The following is a 20358-nucleotide window of genomic DNA, read 5'->3' as shown; positions in this document are numbered from 1 at the left end:
GGTGATTGTTGAGTCATATACGGGTGATGTATGTTGAGCTTGACACATGAAAGAAACGCAAAAGCAGAACACGACATTTTATTCACAGAGGATGATGAAATGACCAGAATTTACACGAAAATCGAACGAACTGTGATTTAAAATAAATGTTAATGACCCAATCTCAATGATGTGCGCGCAAAGTTTCTGTCAGAGTGGCTCACCTGTGAAGGAGGAGAGTGATAAGATGTTATTGAACACTGATTAGCAGACATATGTGTGTGTGGATGTACACTAATAAGAAAACAAGGCTCTAAAATGTCCAAAACCAGGGGGTGACGTCAAAGTGGTGGTGTCCATCTTTATATACAGTCTATGGAACTCATAAAAATTGATATTTCAGACACACTCAGAAAAATACACTCAAAAAACAAATGAAATTAAAACATGCTACTGTTATTATACTGAAAATATATGAATACACACTGAAGTGTTTTGAGAGGACGGGGTTTTGTCGGTGCTTTTATTATGAAATATATCCCGGAAGCAGTCGCGTTTATCTGCTGCGCGTTGACGTCAGCGATAAAAACAGGGGCTGTGCCGTGTCGCGCGGTCGACGGTGACTTTCCGCTGCGGTTAAACTCGTTTAAACGTTTCATTTACCGTGCTGTTTACCGGCATCATGTCTCACACCGTCATCACCACGACAACAACCACCAGGACATCCGGGGAGAGCGGCCTGAACCTGGGCTACACCCAGACCATCCCGGGACTGCTCAAGATCGGACAGCTGGTAAGAGTCGGTCCGGTGGACAAACCCCGGGGCTTTACCCGGTTCTACCCGGGTTTGTGTGCGCCTGGTTTTCTAAAGATTTAGACACGAGAAACTTTAACTGTGAAATATTTAAACGACTGTTGTTGTTATTGATCGGCCTGTGATGCTCGGAGTGATCGGCTCCTGATGGAGAAATATTGATTTTCGTAAAAACTTCCATCCAGACAGGGACGGGCGAACAGAAAACGGGGCCCGGGGCTCAGAGACAGCTACAGACCCCCAGGCTTTTACAGGGGACCTCTCCAGCTGTTTTACGTGTCCTCGTGTTATTATAATAGCACCGTTAGACCCACTCAGAAGGCACTTTATTAGGTACACTTTACTGGCACCAAACATTTGGATCCAGTTTTTCCTTCAGAGATGTTTTAATTCTTCATGGCTCAGAATCAACAAGCTGCTGGAAACATTTCTCAGGGGCTTTGGTCATGTGATCACAGTGAGATGATTTTGTGACATGGAGCGTCATCCTGCTGGAAGCAGCCAATCAGAAGATGGTACACTCTGGTCAAAAAGGGATGCCACACTCAGGCAGGCTGTGGCGTTTCGGTGAAGCTCTTACCGCTGAAACAGGCCAGAGTGGATCCACACTTTCATGCTGCTTCCTCAAACTCTGACTCCATCATTGACGGTTGCAGCAGAAACTGAGACTCATCAGACCAGGCAGCGTTTCTCTGATCACCTGGTGTGGTCGTCTGCTGCCGTAGCCCATCTGCTCGATGTTCCACACGTTCATTGATGCTCTGCATGCGATGGTCGTAACGAGTGTTCATCATGATGATCTGACACCCTCGTGTCGGTGTTGTTCCCACATCATCATCATAAATGTTGTTCCAGGTTTAACATTGCAAGTGACCAATCACATTGTTGTGATGTCACACTTTTGCGACTTCGTAAAAAAAAGCGCTGTAAAAAAAAAGTCTGCGTAACGGCCTCTGTCCTCCGATGCAGCGATTTGAATCTTTGCATTTCAGGATGCTGTTCTGTAACAAACGGTAAGATTTATGCATGTTGTCCTTGCAACATTGGAATTTCGTAAATGAATGAATCGCTCGGCTTGCAAAAGTATGACGTCACAACAATGTGATTGGTCAATGTTGAACCTGGAACATTTATGATGATGATGTGGGAACAACACCGACACGAGGATGCCAGATCGTGCTGTATTCGAGGTCCTGGTGCCTTCCTGTCAGCTCAGAAATTGGTTTCTGACACACTCAGACCAACAACCATGTTCAGAGTCACTCAGGTCGCCTTTCTCCATCATTCTGAACTTCAGCAGGTCGTCTCAGTGAGTCACTGCTATGTGATTGGCTGATATTTGTGTTGGCGTGCAGCTGAACAAGTGTACCTAATAAAGTGTCCGGTGAGTCTGACCGTCTGTGTAAAACCTTTAAAGGGCGATCGTGGCTCAAGAGTTGGGCGTTCGTCGTGTAATCGGAAGGTTGCCGGTTCGAGCCCCGGCTCCGACAGTCTCGGTCGTTGTGTCCTTGGGCAAGACACTTCAGCCGTTGCCTACTGGTGGTGGTCGGAGGGCCCGGTGGCGCCAGTGTCCGGCAGCCTCGCCTCTGTCAGTGCGCCCCAGGGTGGCTGTGGCTACAATGTAGCTGCCATCACCAGTGTGTGAATGTGTGTGTGACTGGATATGTAAAGCGCTTTGGGGTCCTTAGGAACTAGTAAAGCGCTGTATAAATACAGGCCATTTACCATTTAACGCCGTCTCAGAACAGACCTGCAGGAGTGAAGCTCGCCTCCTTCATTATTTCTGAACACGGTGGTTTGTATGCAGTTTCCTATGTGTACTCCAACACGTGTACTCCAACACGTGTACTGTCAACAGTCTGAAACGTGTTCCTCTGAGACCACGACGCTGGAGGGTTTGGTAATATTCTAATATTCTTTGAACTAAAACAAAAACACAAATCGGCTGCTGAACGATTACTCAGACCCAACAGCTGTTTGACCCAGAACAACCATGTTTACAGCTTTCTGCCACATTTGGCCTGGTTGGTTCAGGCTGTGCCGTCACATCAGGAGCAACTCCTGCTTATGTGAGCTAAATATCAGAGTTTCTGTGGCAACAGAGCAGGGCTCTGGAGTGCCACCAGTTTTTTAATGGTGCAACTAGAAAGAAAAAAAAGGTCTCTGCAACTCTGAACGTCTCCGTGTGGTCAGACACACATCATGCCCCTATCGTGGTCTAAACCAATCAGAGACAGTCAGGGGCGGGACCTCTCTGATATGGATATCGAGTCATTAAGTCCTGAATGGACTTTTAAATATAAACGTATTTTGCCAGAAACACCAGAATCTCAGGTTAAAGCTCACAAACTATTTCAACAACCACCAAAGTGTCCCCCCCCCGCTGCCTTTCAGCAGCAGGCAGGTCGTCAGAGGAGCCGATGTGACGAATACGTTTAACGTTGCCTACAGCATTACCAAAGAGAGCCACGCACTTTAAGGACAAGCATAAGATTGTTAGTTAATCATTTGCAAATGAATATTGTCTGTGACATCAGTTTCCCCTTTAAAAGTGCACATGTAAAACTGCAGCGTTAGGCGATGTGGTTGAAAGCTTTGGGTGCGCCTAACTTTTGTGCTGATGCGCCTAAGAAAAACATTTAGTGGCAAAAAGTTAGTGTAGAGCCACAGAGCCAATCAGAGCCACAGCCTGCACACATCCCCACACAGCGTTTACCTGAGCTGAAGCTGCCAGAACCAAATGTACCATTTATTTATTTATTTATTTATTGTCTGAAAATAAAAACTCATTTTACATTTGATGCCAGCAAGAAGTTTTAAAAAGCTGGGACGGGGAGTGAAAACATGATGAGTGTGACATCTGCAAACAGTCCAGCAGTGACATTTTCACAGTGTGTGGAGCTCATGACAAACCGGCCGATCCTGAGGTGGAAGTCGCTGCACGCGCTCAGGAGCTCTTCTGAAAACCGTCGGCCGTGAACGCGGCGCATCGCTTTCTTCTCTTTTGCTTGTTTAAACAAGCAGATGCAAAAACATGTGATGCACGTCCTCAAACCGCTGCTCGCCTCTAATGCAAAGGAAGCACATATTAAAATGAATTTCCCTTTTGCCAGATCTCCCTGCTCATCGCCTTCCTGTGTGTGTTCTGCACTCGCGGCTGGCCCAGCTGGCCGGCCTTCCAGTACTTCGAGGTGGTGACGCTGTGGTTCCTCGTAGCCTTCCTCATCTTCTTCCTCATGCACCTGTGCAGGCTGCAGACGAGGATGCCCTGCATCAACTGGCCGCTGACGGTAAGAGGAGCGACGCTTCCATCCGTCTGTGTCGGTCTCGCTTCTGCATTTCAGCCAAACTTCTGCATCGAAGACTTGAGCGTTTGATTCTCAGCGTAGCGTAACAGGAAGCTGCTGTTATGCAACGCAGAGAAGCCAGAAGAACCCAAATGTTCCTCTGGCTTCTCTGTGGAGTTCAAGGAAGGAAGAGAGCTTCTGATGTGCGGATGCTTGCAGTGCACCAGCAGTCCCTCGTTTACCTTCCTGACCAGTCGGCCGTGAGCAGAGGTGATTTTCAGAGCAAATCTCAGACTTTTGATCAAAATGAAACAAATCAGCTGCTGCAAATTGTTCCTTAACCTTTTGAGAGCTTTGTGACCTTGAAAAGGTTCATGAGCACCAAACGTGCTGGGAGATCTCAGCCTGAGACGAAACATCACCCTGCAGCTGTTAGTCGCTCGGCTCAGATTTATGCTTCCACACATGGCGAGACTTCCTCTTCCTGTTCTGTTGAATCCAGAGAAATGTTAAACATTGTGAGATGATTGCTGATCTTCATGTGGACGCTGCACATATATGCAGTCTGCTCAGCTGTAAGCAGTACTAATAAAGCTCCACAGCAGAGCACCTGCCTCCATGTCACCCGACCCCCAGCATCCTCTGCACATCTGTACGCACATCTGTTCAGCAGCGGTCAGGCCCTTGCTCTTATTTTGAAAGTCCAGCAGCTGCGGTGCAGGTCTGGTTCCTGTGCTGAACTCTCAGCGAGCTCATCCGGCTGCAGGATGAGAGACGTGCTGGAAATTAAAAGCACTTCCTGTCCAGCGGTATTTATTAATGAATCTATGAAAACTCGTGCGAGTGAAACGGGACTTGAAGCTCCGGCAGAGTGAATGTTTGCATCCTGGTTTCAGAAGCAGACCCGACTTTGAAGCCTTCACTAAAGCGGAGCTCTGAGGAAGGCTCGGAGCTCCTCTGTGGTGGACACGAGGTGCTGACAGATGCTGAGAAATGTTTATTGTTCCTCTGCTGTTTCAGGAGTTCTTCCATTACTCTGTGGGATGCATCCTCATCCTCATCGCCTCCATCATCGCCTCGGCGAATAGCGGTGGAGTTTCAGCGCTGGTGGCCGGATCGGTACGTAAGCGCACAACTGCGAGACTCGCGTTGTGTCACTTTGCAGCAGACCAGCTGTGTGTGGCTCCTGCAGACCGAGTCCTCCCTCTGATCACGCAGGACGTCACATTAAGTTCTTTCCTGAGAACAGAAATCTGGTCCTGCCTGAACTTCTCTGAGCTGAGTGCGATCCGTCAGTAGACTTGAGCAGCTTTACTTTGAAAGGTGTTTGTAACGCATTGTGTGTTCGTTCACAGGTGTTTGGATTCATAGCGACGTTCCTGATGGCCGTGAACTTGTGGACGTCTTACAGCGTGGCTTGTGGGCCTCAGTCTGGTAGGTGCTGTCCTTCACCTGCTTCTGGTCTGAGCCTGTTACCTGCTCACGTGGTTTTGGGTTAAACGTCTCCAGCGCTGGGCGAGGGTGTCGTCTTTTTAACGCGCTGCAGAATCAAACCTTCATGGCCTCATCTGCTTTTTATGAGCACGTTTCAAGTGAAGCATGTTGTTAAATTGCAGTGCATTCAGGGACTAGTAAGCGTTTTGTGCTCAAAGTCGATGTTAGAGGCAGGAAATCGGACGAGCGTGAGGATTTGTGACAGTTTGGCTCAGAGCAGCTGCGACACTGCAGCTCCTGCGGGGCTCCAAGGAAGGAGCAGGGGTCACGGGGTCACGGGCCACCTCAGTCAGAGCATCAGTGCGAGGTGCTGCACAAACGGTCCAATCTGCAGAGGCTCCACCCACAGCACAGCCTCGATGGGTGCAGCCAAAGGGGGGCCGACACAACATTAGGCACACGGTCATTATGTTACACCTGACTGGTGCATATTTGTCCACAGTTGGACTGAAGGGGGCTGCGTACCACATTTAAAACATTGTTATCGTATAAATAATGCAAGCGTGCACCTCCCTGCTCGAGCTGAGTTCCCTGTGATAAGAGGAGGGTTTCCCTGAGGAATGCTAACGATGCTAACGATGCTAATCAGTTAAAAGTGCTTTTTTTTTCCAAACAGTGAGCCAACTGTTTTCTTCGAGCCACATCCAAAGATGTGAGGCCGATCCACATGACAGCAATTACTTCCACTGCCCTGAGACTCTAACACTCTCTCCCCGCATGTTTCTCCCATCATGCTTTTCTGCAGCCATGTAAAAAGCGTCCCGTCATGATGGAGTCAGATGGCTGTGTTGGCAGTTTGCTGTGTCCTGGTTCTTCTCTGCCAAGCGACCACCTGGATAAATCGATGTGATCATAACTCTTACTGCAGAGGAGCGCCGACGCAGCACCGGCTGGGCTGGACAGCAGTCAGTGTCATTCTTTTACTTCCTCGTTAAATCGGACCGCTGTGGTCACGTTTCCATGGTAACGGTGCTCTGGGTCACATTTGAACCATCGGTAATCCTCATTCATGAACGACAGCACAGTCACCTGGAATTGTCACCTTTATTATATTTCCCATCATTCCTGTTGTTTTCTTTCTTTGTCCTTAAGAATGAGGCGTGGGCTCTAAAGCGATGGCGCCCTCACACTGCTGTGTGCCATAAATGAGCGTGTCCTCACGGTTTACAGCGCCCATCCTTCTGCTCCTTTGAAACTTCCTCGAGCTCTGCAGAAGCAGTTTGGACCACAGATGCATTAAAATTACAGCAGTTCTACTTTAAAATATTAGTGTTGAAATATTTTTATCACTCAAACACGAGTTGCATGCTAATGTTGTTGTTAGCATGCTAAAAATTTACTCAGGGGCTGTAAAACAGCAGCATGCTAACAAATGAAACAGGTAAAACGTCGGCATGCCAACAAAGCAAAAGAACAAAACATCGTCATTTTTGGCGAGTAAAGACACGTGGCAGAAATCGTTATTTCTTTGATTGTCAGGAAGCCCGTGGGCGGAGTCTAACCTGCTGGAGGTTCAGTTTGTTTTAGCCAGCTGGGTCATTTTTAAAGATTCAAGGAAGCTGAAGACGCTGCATGTAAACAGTGCAAACCACACGCATGTAAACAGGTTGCAAGTTTTAATGATTGAAAAAATCTCACATTGATTATGTGGGTCAGTAATGATGTCATTGTTCATTTATATTACAAAACAAGCTGCAGATAAATATAAGAACCAGTTTGACTCATGGACACGCCCACTTACATTAAAGACAAATGTCTCCAGCTGTTCTGCTTGAGATGCTCGAAAACCCGACAAATACATCAGAAAACACGCGGTTCAGTTTGTGTCGCGTTAAATCAGACCACAGCTGGGAGCCGTGTGTCCCGTAGACACATGTACAGGAGATAAACCTGAATGTTTTTGTGTGTCGAGAGGTGTTCTGTGGGAAGCTCCAGTGTTTGATGTCTGCTTGTGGGATTTACTGACAATAAGAGAAATAAAGGCCAAAGCACAGCGTCTGTGTTATGGAGGAAGAACATGTAATATGTCACTGACGTGGATTCAATCTGTAACTGAACAGTTTAGAGACGTTTCAGCAGGAACTGCAGATTATTGTAATTACTCTTTTTGTTCAGCTGTCCTCGGTGCTTAAAAGAACCAAACTTTTAGCCATTTGAATTTAAAATTCAGTCTGAATTTTGTATTTAAAAAGCACATCTGTGATTATTTTAGAGGATGCCAAAAGAGAGCGATGTATAAATTATATCAGGATTAAAAATGAACTGTGTGGAAATCTGTGCAGATTAATAAATGTAATGACATGGATTCATTCAGATTATCCAAATATTCACGTGATTAATGATCAATGATACTTCGTTCAGACGCGCTGAGATGGATTCAAATGAACCAAAGAGATTAAAAGTGTGTATCTATGGACAGACGAAGACATATTGTAGTAAATATTAAACATCATCCATTTAAAAGTGTTTGGATTTATAATTATATGTTGGAAGCTACATTTTTGGAGAATGTGTGTTTTCCAAAAGAAGTCATTGCAACGCCACATCAGTGAACGCACAGACGAGCTAACAATGAAAAGATGCTGTAAATATTCAATGTGCTGCACTGAGCGCAGCGTGTTAGCCGTTTTACAATCGTCCGACTGTTTAAGCACAATCTCTGCGTACCTCTCCCAGCCCGTTCGTTCTGATCATAGTTATTTAATCTGTGCTTTCACTCAGTGACAGAAAACTTTTATTAATCTGCACACGGTGACGTCCACTCCCGCTAACTGCTAGCTCCGACCGCATGCAGCATCTCTGGGCTGTCAGCTCTGCAAACATCTCTGATTGACTCAACGCTCAGTTGAACTTACGTGGAAAATGAAGTCACACCTCTGAACCTAAAAACTTTAACGTGAACAATCGTTACGAATCGAGACAGAGACGCCAAATGTGGCAGGTAGCCAACGTTAGCCGAGACGTTAGCTTACAGCTAAGTGATTATTAAAACAAATTGAAGAGACAGAATTAAGAGTTTGTTGAAAATGGTTAAACCATGCTTATGTTTTCTGTTGACTGTGCATTACTGATACATAGTTAACATTTTATTAAATGGAATTTAATGAAGAGGTTAATATAGCAGCACTAGCTAACAAGCGTGACCTAGCATGACTATTGTTGATGCCACGCCCATTTTTTCTCGGCTGCACTGCCGATCTGATTGGACAGGAGGGGAGTTCATGCTAACATGTCAGTGTTCACATGACAGCTGCTGCTTGTCTTATTGGTCTTTAATAACAAAGTGCCATTTATTGTTTGATTGTTTTTAGCGATTAATCCCAGTTTACAGGTGTGCAGATAAACTGCTGTGAACGTCTTGGAGGAAAAACACATTTCCAGTTTTTCTGCTGCGTGTTCTTCATAGAACCCAAACTGGTTTCGCTTTAATTCTTAGAATAAAAAGGCTCAAAGTTAGACCCTTTTCTGCCACCTGTCGTTAACAAACGAGTAAAACCATTCGGTGTGTAACGATAATCCTGAGATTACTGCCTTACTGTGCGATGCTTCTGACTGTGCACTGAATGTGTCTGAAATTTCCTCTGAAGTAGCTCAGAGCACCAAATGAAGGCCTGACCTCTAATTGGATTCAAACTGAATGTTAAACTGTGGAAGGTTTACACAGTACTTTGTAGTACATTTAAATACCCGTTAGTGTCTGATCCTGGAGCCTCTACACACTGTGTGACATCGTAACGGGTTCCTGCTCGACTGGTCTGTGGGAACCGTCAGGATGTTCTAGTTGGTGTAGGAACTTGATGAAAGCATGTGAGCTTTTTGTACGAATGCTTTCAGCTTCAGACAACTTCATAAACTAACTTTAAAAAGCATAATTAGGTTGTGGTGGCTTAGCGGTGCAGCGGTTGGAGCTTCATGTTCTCCCTGTCTGGGTTTCCTCTCACAGTCCAAAGACGTAGGTGGGGTGACCTGTCCAGGGTACAAGCCCCGCCCACAGGGTTTCAGTAGTAAAACGTGCCACTGACTGAGACACTGAATAAGAGCGGTCACTCAGCTCTTCGTTATCTGAAGCTGGTCATGAAGTCATGTGACCCTGCAGGTAGAGACTGCGAGTTCCTCATACAGTCACGGTCCTGTTTGATAGGCTGCAGGGACTGACTTCACAACAGTGACATCACATCCTGCCTGCTCCCAGTGAGTCCGGTACGTCAGGGCCTGAACCCCTGAGGGTCGCACAGTGTGGAGGGGTTCCCGTCCCATTAACGTCACGTGTCTCATAAGCTTTATTTCACGCTGTGATGCTGTTCGTAATGGTGCACCATGCTCACTTGCTGTGCTCGCTGCCTCTTTGGTTTCCTGTCTGCACCAGCTTCATTTGTAAGAGTTTGGTTTCTTATGCACTGATAAGCTTACTGCAGCAGGCCGTTACATCATCGTGTTAAATCACAACACGTGAAAAGATTTACATTTGAGTTTTGTATGTATTTACTATTTCTATGGTTGAACTTTTACTATGCTGTTTTTCCAGTTTGGGATAAAATTCAAACTTTTCTTGTTTCTGTTTCCTTGGACTTATTTTTTTTACCCTAAAGCTGGGCTTTAATTTTCCGTCTGGATGTTTTGCGTGAATCCAAAACGAAGGTGTTTGTCAGTCAGAGTGGGACAGCGATGTGGTTTTCCTGAAGGCTATTTGAAGGCGTTGCTGTGAGCGTTTACAGTTATTTCCATGCCTCGAGTACTCTGATGGATCCGGGCTCCACCATAGACAAACCACACTGTTTACATTATTTATTTTGGCTCCAGCTTGATGATGATATTCTCACTGATGCAAAGTGACCTGATGTATGGCTGCGTGTCCACTGGGGGACAGAAACATTCATTAGACTGGCTATGAATCTGGACCGCTGATAATACATTACTGCTCATTACATTTTTCACTGTCGGAGGGAAACGACTCGGTCTCCAGGTGAGATTTGTTTGTACAAATGTTCCAGTTTAGTGGAAAGCAGCCAAAGCTCGTATGCAATTGGGCAAGACTTGGAAGTCTTCTAGTTGTACAAGTCTTGACCCTGTTTTCTACACATGCCACAGATTCATTTACAGCAGCACCAGGCTCAGGGAGGGGCGGGGCCAATCACTGTGATTGGTTGGTGAGAGAAGGAAGACAGGATGAAGACATGCTGTGGAGGAGAGACAGAGATTAATAACAGATATGATTCGATGCAGAGAGTCTGTGAACACATAGTGAGTGAGAAACATGACTTTCTTTAATCTCGAGTCTGTTTGTTTCATTTGAGACCAACAAAGCTTCACACATGGAAACATTTTACTCAACAGCAACTTTTAGTCTCAGGTCTATTCTTTCATTTTTAATGCCACTGATTGTGTTTCTACTACAGACTAAAGTCCTGCATACATTTGGTCGATTATTCAGCTCATATTAAATCTTTTTGTTTGAGCTGAATCCCGTCACTGCTGTTTCCTGTGATGACACACGGGGCGGCGCCAGGAAAAGCTGTAACAGCAGGTCGTGGAGCAGCCGTCCTAACAGCTGTTTCAAAGGTTTTCTTTCTCCAACGTTAAATTCTGATTGGACGTTTGCTTCTTAAAGTTCCCGAATCTGTGAATCGAATGTTTGAGATCGAGACTAGGATAAATGTATACACATGAGAGCGAGGAGCCCAGTGGACACGGTCACCTGGTAGTTCATTTAGTGTTTTCTCCAAAGTGCCTTAATGTTCTGTGGGTGTGGATTGGTCACTTGACTTCTGTGAGGAGCCACGATCAGGCTGGACTTGTGATTTTATTATATTACAATAAAAGATGTGTACAGTGTTTGAGTGACATCACAAACACGAGTTGTTTTTCTACATTTTTAAAATGTGTTCAAACTACAAGTTGTGATTTATTGCATGTTGTGAATTAAAGGCTCATTGCACCAGTTCTGTCTCTGCTAGTTTCATAGAACACGAGGAACAAACACATGAAAAATGGAAACAAAGTATTATTAAAGTTAACAAAATGATGCATTTATCTGTTTAGTAACGTCTTTGTGTAAAACAGTCATCAGTGTGTGTAGAGGTTTAGCATTTTGCTGTGGGTGGAAAAATCTGTGTGTAAAATAAATGCTTTCAGTTTTCGCTAATCTGATGTTTGAGGCACATTTTGAAAACACATGAAAGCGTTAGCGGCATGTAGAGAACCGTGTGGATTATTAGCAAACATTAGAAAGATAAAGAGTCCTAAAAGTTGTCCCTGTGGAAAACCCACAGCACTGTATCCATCCATCCATTCGCTTCCGTTTATCCTTTTCAGGGTCGCGGGGGGCGCTGGAGCCTATCCCAGCTGTCATAGGGCGAGAGGCGGGGTCCACCCTGGACAGGTCGCCAGTCTGTCGCAGGGCCAACACACAGGGACAGACAACCATTCGTGCTCACTTTCATTCACACATTCACACCTAGTGACAATTTGGATTATCCAATCAACCTGTCCCCACAAGCTGGATGTCTTTGGACACTTTATCCAATCCAACTTTATTTATAAAGTACTTTAACACAGCCAGCACAGGACCAAAGTGCTGTACAGCAGATATGTTAAGAAAAAAAATAAAATTTCAAACAGCCCTGTATTAAAAAACAACATAGAACCAACTAAAAACAGTTTGGGAGCTGCTACAGCAAAAGCACGATCTCCTCTAAGTTTACGCCCTGTCCGGGGTACATGCAGGAGCAGCTGATCAGCTGGCCTGAGAGAGCAGGTGGGTGTATGAGGCTGTAGCAGCTCAGAGAGATGAGATGGGGCGAGGCCGTGGAGAGCTTTAAAAGCAAATAAAAGAATTCTAAAATGAATCCTAAAAGTATTGGCAGCCAGTGAAGTGAAGCTGAAACGGGAAATGTGCTCAAACTGTCGAGTGCCAGTTAAAAGACGAGCTGCGGCATTTTGCCTCCTCTGTAGACGAGTAATATATGATGCGCTGACCCCAGTATAGAGTGCATTACAGTAATGCAGCCGAGTGCTAACAAAGGCGTGGATAGCTGTGAAAAACCTGCTTTAGCCAGCTGCCTCAATCTGACTGCCAAACGTCAGATCACAGTCACTTTGACCCCCAGGTTTGTGACAGCTGGTTTAACATGCTGGGCAAAGGAATCTAAATATTGGGGGCTACCAAAAACCATCACCTCGGTCTTTTTGTCATTGAATTTTAAAAAGTTAAGAGACATGCAAGCCTTAATTTCAAGACACTGAAGTAGTGGCTGTGTGGAGTATGTGTTCAGTCATCAGCATAAAAGGGGAATACAATGCAACTGAGTTAACTCAGTACAGAACCAAGAGGGGGCCGAGAACTGAGCCCTGTGGGACACCACACCACAGAGGACAGCACGGCACAAAAAGTTCACCCTGCCAAGCAGGACCTGAACCACTCCAGGGCCCCTCGTGCCCACCCAGTGCTCCAAACCAGAGAGTAATATGGCGTGATGCACTGTATCAAGCCAGCTGTCAAATCTAAAAGCACCAGAACAACACAGTCCCGAGCGTCAGGAGCTAAAAATATGTCCTTAAAACTTTGAACAGGGCTGATTCAGTGAAAGGGTTTAAAATCTGACTGGAAAACATCTAAAACATTTTGCTTTCCCAGGAAGGCCATTCATTGGCTGTGAGCTCTTTTCAAGACATTTGGAAAGAAAAGGTAGTTTGGAGATAGACCTGTAATTTACAAGAGTCATAGGATCAAGAGCAGGTTTTTTAATCAGGGGTTTGACTACAGCATGTTTAACATCTTTAGGGACAACACCTGACATCAAACTGTGGTTTGCTCAAAAAGCAAAGGTCCAACTGCAGTTAACACGTGTTTTAAGAGTCGAGGAGGGGCAGCATCGTTTGGAGACCCTGCAGGCTTAAAATGACCAACAGTCTCCTTTAAAGCGGACAGAGTCACCGGCTCAAAGACAGCAGAGCAGGAAGCAGAGACTGAGAGGTCATGAGCAGAAAGATCTGAGCCCTGGTGGAGGAGACCTTCTCAATAAAACAGCGTACAAACCGTTCACAGGCTGCAGACGAGGCCTCGATACAGTCGGAGCAGAGTTAATGGTCCTAAATAAAACACGTGTTGTGACAGTTTGACGGAATAATGTCAGATACGTGTTTTTTACAGTTGTGTTTAAAGCAGATGTGTAGACTGATGCTCAGTTTGATGGTACAAACGTATCAGGAGTGACATCATTGATATTTACTAGATACAGAACACAGTGAGCCTACACTGTTCACTGCATCACTCCATGCTTGCACTGAGCACCACCTGCTATCATGTATATATCTACTGAGCACTTTTCAGTTTTGCTTTCTTTCAGCGTTGTCTGACAGTATGTTTTGCACTAAGCAGCAATTTGCTAATGTTGTAAAGCTGCTCAACATTTGGAAATAAAACCCATTCTGATTCTGCACAAAGAAAGCTCAGTGGTGGAATCAAATATGACATTTCAGTCAAAATTCAAGGTATTTGTTTCTATTTCATATCATTTACGAGCCCTGTGTGAAAGCTTTAGTTACATTTAAGGGCAATATCCCAAAAATAAAGTCAGAGATTTGATCCGTGTGTGTTTCAGATGAAATGAAGACAAACTGATGCAGTAAATCTTCTCTTATTGATGACAAAACTGTGCAGCATAATTTACTTCAGATGTTGCAGATGTGAGAGCAGAGGCGGAGCCAGACATTTGAAACACCCGGGGCTTAGCCCTGAAGGGTAGTATGCATGTGGATTTTTTTTTCTTTTTTCTTTTTTTGGGGGAGGGGGGGGGGGGGTGTAGAAATGACTGAAGGATTAATTGGCTCTGTTTTGAGTTTTGTTCAAAAAAGAATGACTTCATATAGGGAAAAAAAGATATCACATATACAGGACACCTTAAACTAGTTTTTTAATTAAGCAGCAAGGCAGAACAAGGTCAGGGCTGCATCAAGACACGAGGACTAAACCCCAATTCAACCAGACCCAGAACTGATCCGGAATTAAAACAGGACTACAAGAGTTCAAAATCAGGACTACTTAGGATTTAACCAAGACAGAACCAGAATCAGAACTAGATGATAGTAGCACTAAAAATCATCATAGACCTGCACTACACTTATTTTTTAATTCTACCAAAGTACACTATGTAGATTCACAAAAGTTTATATAATTATTTAGCCTTGTTGTGCAAACAAGCCTGCAGAACTTAATAAATATAGAATTTGAAAAATAACAAACCTAAAAAGAAACACTAGGTACGAGATACATGAGTACCTATGATACGGTGATACTTTTGGTAAACAACCATTTGACTAACATGTGTGTCTCACCTGCTCTTGTTCATCTCTGTTCTGTCCTGTCTCCTCTCTCTCCTTCTCTGTTCCTCTCTCTCCCTCTTTGTGCTGACAATCATCAAATATACAGTTGAAACCAGATATTTACAAACTCTTCAGATAAAAACACAACACTTTTATAATTGTAACATCAAATCAGACTAAATGTTTATTTCTTTAGATTGATAAATATAAAAAACATATTTGTTAACTTTAAGAGTAAAGAGAGAAACTATCTGTATTTCTTAATTGCAAATGGCACCAAATTGTATTCAAACTGAGCCACACTTATGGAGCTCCACAATTCTTTTCCTGGTGTTTTGGTTGACATCTCTTGATGTTCCCATGTCACAGAAACAGGCTCTGTGTTTTGTCTTATATGCATCCACAGCTGTGCCACCAGTTTACTCACATGGACTCTACTAACCAATCAGAAGCTTCTTCAGCTCAGAATGGAATCATCTGGTTTTCTTATTAATTAACAAACTTAGTGTACATGTACTCCTAAATTTGATGAAAGTGATAAAAAATAGAAGCTCTGTCTCTCTTTATTCTGACATTTAACTAATTCAAAAGATATTTCAATATTTATCTAAAACAAAAGTTTACTCTAAATTGATGTTGTACAGAAAAAATGTTTTATGTTTTCTCCCTAAAGTGTATGTAAATATCTGGTTACAAATGTGAATATCCTGCTGTGTACTGAAATCCCTCTTGTTTTGCATAGAAATATACTGAACAACATACAAAGCATAATATATAAAATAACATTTACCTGAGTTTTTTCTTTGAAAGAAGCCTCTAATGTCCATTCTTATATTTCAGTACATAACTGAAACCGATTTAGTCGGGGAGGGTAAGAACTGAAAATATGAAATAAACACACGTAAGATAAGACTCTATTAAAAAAAAAAAAGCATTTGTTCGGCTTTTCATTTCGCCATTTGTTGATTCACTTGAAGAGCAAGTAACGTAATATTGGTCAAGTGATCAGTTTGATATCAATCTTTCGTGATTCACCGTCATTTGTACGGTATGAATGGTTTGCTTTGGTACCTGGTCAAACTTAAGCTCTCCTTAGTATGGCTGGCTCCGTTACTCCAACAGCGCACTCACAGGCACAAGAGCACCTGGCTGCAGCCCCGCCCCCTCGCTCAGTTGCTTAGTGCCTGAGCTCGGATCATACCAATATCAGGGGGGATTCACGCACAGTCGTAAATTCCCACTGTGTGCATTATGTGCTTCGAATATTGTGTGTACTTTTTGTTTTATACAGTTGTCAGCCAGGCATCTAACTATGAAAAAATTACACTCCAAAAGACCCCGGGCTTCTGACAAAACAACCCGGGCTTAAGCCCAGTAAGCCACCCCCACGCTCCGCCCCTGTGTGAGAGCATAAGCAGGCTGATGTTTGGAGGCTCTAACAGCAGAGAGATGATACAGAAACATCTTTAGAAAATACTGACACACTTTACAAATTTCCCACGTGTGGGACTAATAAAGGTTATCTTATCTTATCTTATGAAGGGACAACTTTGTGTCTAAATGAGCTGCACACTTTCCCCACTGAAACCAGCACAATCCCACTGATGAAAACAACATTTGAACTACATATATTCTGGATAAATCAAAGCATTATCAAAGTTGTCTGTGGTTCCCTTATTTTTCCTTGGTTCCCTCTCAGATCCTGCAGGACGAACAGCAGTGAGTGGTTCCTGTATGCAGCTGTTACAGGTTGTGTTGGAGATGCTTCTGCAGATACAGGAAGCAAATATAAAAGTGTTTTCAGTGTTTTTAGCAGTCCCTCAACTACAGAGAGCTGTCTGCTCTCCTCTGCATCTCTCAGCTGCTGCTGGCTCCTCTTCCTCCTCCTCACACTGTCCTGGATCTGTCCTGGTGTCTCATCAGGGGTGGAGAGCCTCCGTCTCCTCTCACCTTCTCAGGCTCTTCTGACTCTGGACACTTGCAGAAGGAAATCAACCACAGCAGTCAGCAACAAAAGCAGCAGAAGTTTATCAAATCTGTGTGAACTTGCAGGATGAAAACACCGTTTCCTCTTATCGTCACAAAGACACACTTTATGTGTTTGAATCAGAGAGAAACAGGATCCTGCAGAGTGTTGGTCTTTATAACAAAGGTGACAGACTCGGGTTGTTTGATATAAGCCTGACAACAACAGCAGGAAACAGCAGGAGGACTTCTCCATCTACTGTCTGTCTCATTGTTAGCGCTTTAAACAGGATGAGAGCTCTTTAAGGACAAACTGCAGCACAGCATGCTTGAGTCTGCGTCCTCACCGCAGTTCGCGGGCCACATATTTGCTCAACCGTCTGCTCGGTGTTTCCTGAACCGTTTAAGTACGTTTGGCTTCACGGCGACAAACAGACGGAGCTTCGGCAGAAACCTGAACGAACTAACGGAGAAAGAGCGCGTTAAATGCGACCTCACTAACGTCACGTAACTTAGCCGAAGGGTCGCTAAATGCGACTTTAAGACTTTTCATTATGCTAACATTTGTTCCGCGGTATATTTGCAGTGGGACAAAAGCGCCGCGCTCACTTTGAAGACGGTATTTCTGCGCTTCACTTCGGCCGTCCGCCATTTTTCTTCAACCGCTGACTCGCAGTGAATCCTGGGATATGGTGAGGGCGCGGCTTCTATCCGTGCGCTCGTGCGTTCTGTGTGGCGTCACTGGCAGATCAAAGGAATCAGCTTCTGCTTTGATCGTCACAGCCACGTCACAGGCAGGGAAAGCTTTAAATAGGAGCGCTCACACAGAAACATCACTGCTCACCTGTTTGCAAATGTTCAACAGTCGGCGTTCTCCCAACAAGGAAATTATCCAGCTGTTCTCTCAAACCCAGAAAATCTAATGTGCGATACAACCATGTCAACACGCAGCGAAAACGAAAATACAGTCGTGGTCACACCAGACCAGATTATGCCACCTTTCAACAGGTGCTTCCAAAGGCTCTCTGGAGCTGAGTGGAGCATGATAGAAAGTGGCACATGCGACTCAGGCGTCCGAGCGGTGCTCGCTGATATGATTTGTGAAATCATTCAGACCGCCTCTAGCAGAATCCTCAAAAATGCCCTTCCTGTTATTCAGGATCGCATGATGAAGGAAGATCCGGAGCCTTTAGGTGCGGGGAAAATAAGCCCGTCCCTCGGAGACTCCATCTCAGCTGCCATCGCCGGCGCTCTTAACGTCCTGGAACAGCGACCTGAGAGCACTGACGAGCTGACACGGATGGTTGAGGAAGAGATCTCCGAAAAGGTCAGCTCAACGGTCAAACTCGTTAGAGAAAGCCCCGATCTCCCGCAAGACCCCGCCGTTTATGTCAGCGGCAAATGTAGTGATATTAAAAAGCTGCACCGCATGGTTTGCCACGCTGCCTCGTGCCTTAAAAGGCACGCGCGTGAGCTGTCGAGCGGCTCTGATTCCGGTACAGAAAGTACGGATTCAAAGATGTCCGTGCAATCAGCAATCAAAGAGATTTCTGTGATTCTGTCATCAAGGAGCTCAGATGGAGAGATGACAGATGAAGATGAGGAAGAAACTCTAACAGAAAAGGACGAAACAAAACGAGCCGCAGGAAGCCAAAGTTTCCGGGCTGCAACCCCAGTAGAAGTGGTTGCAGCTGACATCGTAAATGAGATCATTGGCGACATGGATGTAAGCAGCGAAGAGCCCTGTGAGAGGAGTCCTGCCTTTAATGCAGGATTAATTACCAACAAGCTGAGAGACTTCTTCTCCAGATGTTTGCAATCCACCTCTCACTCCCGGCTCAAAGCACGCAAACAGCGCTTTTCCATGTTTGCCAGAAAACAATTTGAAACAACGAAAAAAGACCTGAGAAAAGTAATAAAGGCAAACAGAAAATTTCTTGTTTGTCTGAAAAACATTTGCAAGGACCCCAAAGGTGACACGGTGCCCTCTGATAACAGTACGGTTTCCAGCCGAAACACACTGCTCCGTTACATACGCTCCTCTCCCGTCGACTTCGACGCGATTAGATCAGACGTTAATCAGTTGTATGAGAAATTAACAAAGGAAGAAAAACTCTTCAGCATCCACAAAACAGTGGAAAACTTTAGAACTGGTGGAGCAACCAGAGATTTCACTGTGGAGTTAACGGCAAAAATGTTTGATCTACTTATGACGGATCGACTGTATCAAGTCCCCGAACCTGTAATGGGTAGATCCCTGTCTGACACCGTCATCTGCAGGACTCCACAACCAGCACATGGATCCAAGCCTCCCTTTTCTGCTGAAGTCCTCTATGTGCTCGTAGAAGACGCAGTAGAAAAGTTTGTACAAAAACTTTTACTCTGGGTGGAGAACGAAGACGAAGATCACCTGATTGAGGACAAAATTTCTGTGGCTGTGGAAGAAATCCAGAACATTATTAAAAGAACGAAGATCCCAACAAAGGAAACCAGCACAGATTCAGATGGAAGTGGAAGAGAATCTGTTCCGACACCTGTAACACCAAAGTCTGGGAGCAGTACCCCAGAAAAATGCTCTCTGGTACCTTTTCAGTCACCTGATCAGACACCAAAGTCTGGGAGCAGTACCCCAGAAACATGCTTTGTGGTACCTTTTCAGTCACCTGATCAGTCACCTGATCAGTCACCAAAGTCTGGGAGCAGTACCCCAGAAACATGCTTTGTGGTACCTTATCAGTCACCTGATCAGTCACCTGATCAGTCACCAAAGTCTGGGAGCAGTACCCCAGAAACATGCTTTGTGGTACCTTATCAGTCACCTGATCAGTCACCTGATCAGACACCAAAGTCTGGGAGCAGTACCCCAGAAACATGCTTTGTGGTACCTTTTCAGTCACCTGATCAGTCACCAAAGTCTGGGAGCAGTACCCCAGAAACATGCTTTGTGGTACCTTTTCAGTCACCTGATCAGTCACCTGATCAGACACCAAAGTCTGGGAGCAGTACCCCAGAAACATGCTTTGTGGTACCTTTTCAGTCACCTGATCAGTCACCTGATCAGTCACCAAAGTCTGGGAGCATTTCCCCACAAAAACGCTCTGCCAGTGTTTCAGGCTCACCCAAGGATTCCTCTGACATGTCAGAGATGAGGTCTGTATCAGCGTCATCTTCTGATGCTGAGAAAATTTCCAGTGACCTCGCCGTTCTCCTCATGATGAGAGTCATCAGAAAATCCAAACCTGAAACTCAGCACTTTTTTGCCAGTGCAGCATGTACTACAAAAGAACCTGACGCGATCCTCAAGCGTCTGAGAGATCTGATGCAGCCTGAACTCAGCAGCACAGAGTCCGTCACAAGTCTGATGAAGGACGAGAAAAAGTTCATCAAGAAAATGACCAAATGCCTCATCAAGGAGTTTGGCTCCCCAGACACTGTGTTAAAGGCTGCGATGGCAAAGGATGCGTCTTTTGATGAGGTTCTGACAAAGCATCTAAAAAT

General features: G+C 44.8%; 1 protein-coding gene and 1 long non-coding RNA gene across 3 annotated transcripts; one reads left to right on the top strand and one right to left on the bottom strand.

Moving 5' to 3' along the window:
* Positions 1–554: 554 nt before the first annotated feature.
* On the top strand, positions 555–9060 carry cmtm7 (CKLF-like MARVEL transmembrane domain containing 7). The gene is made up of 5 exons (XM_080895591.1): positions 555–772; positions 3907–4083; positions 5101–5199; positions 5436–5514; positions 6320–9060. The coding sequence occupies exons 1-5, from the start codon at positions 662–664 to the stop codon at positions 6325–6327; spliced, it is 474 nt and encodes a 157-aa protein (XP_080751717.1). The 5' UTR covers positions 555–661; the 3' UTR covers positions 6328–9060.
* A 5904-nt stretch (positions 9061–14964) lies between these two features.
* LOC308406276 lies at positions 14965–17600 on the bottom strand. 2 transcript variants are annotated; one of them, XR_013973502.1, is made up of 4 exons: positions 17470–17600; positions 15967–16872; positions 15686–15773; positions 14965–14979 (listed from the first exon to the last, which is right to left on the bottom strand). It is a non-coding gene; the product is annotated as an uncharacterized lncRNA (long non-coding RNA). The 2 variants fall into 2 exon arrangements; XR_013973501.1 differs by having other exon boundaries at positions 15686–16872.
* Positions 17601–20358: the final 2758 nt, after the last annotated feature.

The sequence above is a fragment of the Rhamphochromis sp. 'chilingali' genome (assembly GCF_963969265.1).
Source record: "Rhamphochromis sp. 'chilingali' genome assembly, chromosome: 11".
Taxonomy (NCBI): domain Eukaryota; kingdom Metazoa; phylum Chordata; class Actinopteri; order Cichliformes; family Cichlidae; genus Rhamphochromis; species Rhamphochromis sp. 'chilingali'.
Note: the sequence above shows the minus strand (reverse complement) of the source record. Positions and strands in the feature narration are given on the sequence as shown.

Coding starts and splice junctions, on each gene's coding strand:
- cmtm7 (XM_080895591.1), top strand. CDS start 662: ATGTCTCACACCGTCATCACCACGACAACAACCACCAGGACATCCGGG. Junction 773..3,906: donor TGCTCAAGATCGGACAGCTG/GTAAGAGTCGGT, acceptor CCCTTTTGCCAG/ATCTCCCTGCTCATCGCCTT. Junction 5,200..5,435: donor CAGCGCTGGTGGCCGGATCG/GTACGTAAGCGC, acceptor GTTCGTTCACAG/GTGTTTGGATTCATAGCGAC.